Source organism: Trypanosoma equiperdum (genome assembly GCF_001457755.1).
Source record: "Trypanosoma equiperdum strain OVI genome assembly, contig: ctg_1470, whole genome shotgun sequence".
NCBI classification, from domain to species: Eukaryota; Euglenozoa; class Kinetoplastea; order Trypanosomatida; family Trypanosomatidae; genus Trypanosoma; species Trypanosoma equiperdum.
Window position 1 is genome coordinate 15394 of NW_027123472.1, and position 4121 is coordinate 19514.

At 51.7% G+C, this 4121-nt stretch overlaps 1 protein-coding gene across 1 annotated transcript; it reads right to left on the minus strand.

Moving 5' to 3' along the window:
* Nucleotides 1-935: 935 nt before the first annotated feature.
* TEOVI_000887600 (uncharacterized protein) lies at nucleotides 936-3944 on the minus strand (the record flags this gene model as incomplete). Its single annotated transcript, XM_067221586.1, has 1 exon — nucleotides 936-3944. One exon carries the CDS (start codon nucleotides 3942-3944, stop codon nucleotides 936-938), a length of 3009 nt encoding a protein of 1002 aa, XP_067077687.1.
* Between the last annotated feature and the right edge of the window lie 177 nt (nucleotides 3945-4121).

Here is a 4121-nt window from a genome sequence, read left to right on the forward strand (position 1 = left end):
CGGTCCCGGTCCGTATGTATATCTTGTTAAATGCCTTTTAGAACAAAGAGTTTCAAACGAGAAAAAAGATGCGTATGGGGGAAATAATTTTCACTGTAGAAAAGAAATCAACAAATAGCGACAATACATGTTGTCCATCGAGCTTCATAGGGGCAGCACATACAACATCGTATATGGTCCCTTTACGTACATATGCAAGTTGCAGAGACAAGGAAAACACACACACACAGACACACAAGCCATGACATCATCAAACAGTATAAATGGTAAAGTTACAAAACAGCCACACATACACACACAAATGACGATAAAGGAGAAAAGCGCACCCTCCCACGTCCACACTTGGAGAGATGATCCATGAGAGCACATGCACGTGATGCACAGGCAACAACTATGGTCTTCCCCTGTTGTCATTAGGCGAGGCGACGTAAAGATGAGGAATGAAGGGAGCGGGGGGGGGGGCTACATATTCCGACCTTCGAATACTTTACACCCTCGTCACCGAACAATTTCCTCTCCCCTCTACCCCAAACCCTCATTCATATCACTCAACTTTTCAGTTTCTGCGAAGTTCCCATGACTCTGCGCCAAAAGCAAAAACCGTATCTCTCAGGCAGTTAACTCCATTCAGCCCCCTATCGCCTCCGCCGCTACCCTGACGTCAGTGCAAAACACTTCTTTGGGGACTGTAAACGTGAAGCTGTCCACACTTCATTGTGGAACAACAAAACCCTTCCAGCGGGTCCGCCACCCCATGCAGTTTTCCTCCGGATCTTCCACTCGGTGCAGACAATGGAGAGGTGGATCCCCTCCTCATCTTCCTCTTCTTTTGTTCCTGCTCTCTTCCTCTCTCTTTCTTTTTCTCTCTCTTCCAATATTTTTTTTCCACTTCCTGTGCATCATCAAGGCCCTTAACCCAGCCCAGCCACCACCTCTCACAGCATACGAACACTTACGCGAACATACCCAACAACATTGTCCAGTCTATCAATCTCGTTAATTCGATACCAACCATCAATTACCCTCAGGAAGCGTAGGGAACGCAGATCTATCCTACATTCTCCCAGTGGCGCCGCATTGACCCACAGTTTTTCTTCCTCACTCCGCTTGGCCCTCGTTTCTACCCCATCCACTTCAGGTGCGTGGTGCCACAAAGTTAAACGCATTTCAGACAAGCACGGAACAGTTTCCTTTCCAGCTCCCTGTGCTGCCCAAGTCTTGTCGGCCGGCAAGAGGGAAGGGGGGAAACCGGGCGCTGCGCCTTCTCGTACCGCAGCCGCCTCTATCGCCGTCCGTTGGTTCTCCGCGGAGGCCTGACGCAAAAACACAGCCTCATGCGGCAGGGACAAGATGCATTCATAGTCATACTGCGGACTCTGTGACTTCGGGACGACGAGGGTGCGGTCGTACTCCCCACGGACAGCAGCCTCCACGTACCAATCCGGTACCACCCCCCGTGACAGCGCACTGGAGCTCGTGGCATTGTAAATGTCTTCAACAGTAAAAAAGGTTGAAGGGGGAGTGAAGACGCGGTACTCACTGTCAATAAGCACGAGGGAACCGTCAGATGCGAGGGCCGAGCGCACACCATTCGCCATTTGATCAGTCGGAACTACTGTTGACACCATAGGGAGTCCGTCCCGGCGGAGAGCAACCAGAGGGAGGTCCTTACAAGAGCGAATGGCCACGTGCATGCGGAACCGGTCTGATGGGCCGTCAGTGGATGTCTTACCCCTATGGAGACCCCCTGTCACTTGTGGTGAAGCAAGGATAGACCGGAAGTTCTTTTTCTCGGGTTCACCGGCATTTTGAACCGTGGGTTTAACAGGGGTTGTGGGACAAATTTGCACCGGATAGACTTCAGTCTGCTCAACCCTATTGCTGGAATCACCTACCCTGTGTCTTCTTTTGGAGCGACCTGTGGACGACGGGGTTGATGTTGACGATGAGCTACATGATTCTCGGTCCTCACTACACTCGCGCTTCCACTGGACTGGTTCGTCAGCGCCTTCTTTCAAATGCACCCTATGGCCTTCTCGGCGGGTTTCGACGAGCTTTTCATTGCTGTGGCTGCCGTTACTCCGCTGATCTGACCTCACAACTGTTACACGCTTCACTCGACTTGCCTCCTTCCTCTTAGGCCCGTTATCCACCACAGCTGGGGCACTGTCCCGCACGCGCACGCACAGGTGAGCTTGCGTTGGGTCCTCACCACTAAATGGGTCGTGCGCCACTATGTCCCTGCTTTGTGCGTGAAGACCGACAATACAAATACCCAGAAGTGTTTCATTCACCAGCACCCGCTTTGCACTTGCTGGGGCTGGTAGGAGCGTCTCACTGGGGGGATTCGACACGGGGGCTGAGAAGACGCGGTAGAAGCCAATAACCATACGACTTTTATCCTCGCTGAACGATCGCACTTGGAAGCCAATGACAATGTGGTGTTCCGGGCCCTTTGCTAGTGGAACACGGTGTACATAGGATGAGTAGGATTCCACCGGCTCATCTGTCTTCACGTCCTTTGACAACCGGATGTCAATGCGCATTTCTTCCATGCCGAGTGTGGCTGGTCCCGACGAAAAAGAGATCCGTGACAGATCCACCTCAACGTACCCGCCCTCAGTGGGAAGTGCTCCCGTACGTTGAAAAGACCGTTGACCAGATGTTACTCCAGTATGCAGTCTACTTTCCTTCGGTGTTTCGTTTGGTTCAACAACACCAGATGCAACGCTATTTTCTGGCGTACCCTTGACGGACCCATCGCTCAGGGAGGTTCGCGAGCTCGCTGACGTGTCAGCTTCTGCCGAAACGGGAAACAAACCAAGCATAAGATTGGACCCAGGTGTGACACCAGGCAATGCCATCGCCCTTTCGATAGAATTAGCATATGGAAGCATTGGAGTGTAGGTAGTTGCACCAAGTGCGCCTTCCATAAGGGCGGAACGGTCAAGTGCCCTTTCCATTCTTGCTCGCAGAGTATGCCCTCGCTGTAGCAATTGACTAATCGTATCCTTTTGATTGGTGGAGAAACCCATCGGTACCTCTGAAGCACGAGGGAAAGAGCCACATAAAGGCACTTGTGAAGCGGGCATTAACTGTGGTCCGGGAGTCGAGTTTGGGGTTGTCCTATCGTCTCTCCCCAAACTTCTCTCACCTCTTGGCCGCTGCTCACCCGATTGCTCGTCTTTTATTGCCTGTGGTGGAAGAATATTCACTCCAACAAGTGTTGGCGAGGAGACCCTTGCCGCCCCCGGTGGTGGGTTCTTCTCCTTTTCTATACGTGACTGGTCGCTGGTTTCTGCTCCTCCCTGTTGCAGCGCGTGGGATGCCGTGGTGCTGGTGCTCCTTTGTCGCGTGGGCGTCGCCTGAGAAAAATACGTCACGGTGAAGGAGAGCTTCACTTTTCCGACGTCAACTAAGGTCACAGGCGAGGTGCCCTTTTCGGCCGTTTTGCCGTCCGTACTCGACATGTCTCTCATGATGTGAAACCATCCACCTACAGGTGAGGAGGGTTTAAGGCGGTCCAGGGCGACTATGGTCTTTCCAATATGAGTTGGCTTGCGCCGTCCACTATAGCTCGTTGGCACAAAAACAAGAACGTGAACACCACCGTTGAATGATTTACTCATGTTTGTCAGATATTCCACAAACTGCGCTTCATGCGTTTTGATGGGGTAGACAAGAGAAAGTACGCCGCGGACTTTCCCAGGTGTTGTTGGCGTGCACTGTGCGCTCGGCCGCGCTTCGCCCCGGAAGAGAGGCGCAACCGCACAGTGGTCTACAGAGACGGAGATGGGTCGTGCATTTGCGGACGCACATTCCGACCGCACCGCCGAGTTGACTATATCCTCTCGCAGAATCATTTTTTCTACTCGAATACGTAGTTCCCCACACGTCGGCCCTTCAGTTCCTGGAGGTAGGTGGGAACCATACACGAGATTCATCTCTTTTCCCCCTCCTCTTTCCTAAAGCAGTTGGGTGTGTGACACAAAACAAACAAAAAGGGAATCGCCACTAACTTATTACCGGTGTTGCTCACTCTGTCACCTTCTCTTTTACTTTTTTTTCGTTTCCAGGCAAAAAAAAAACCAACTCTATATTATATATATATATATATATAT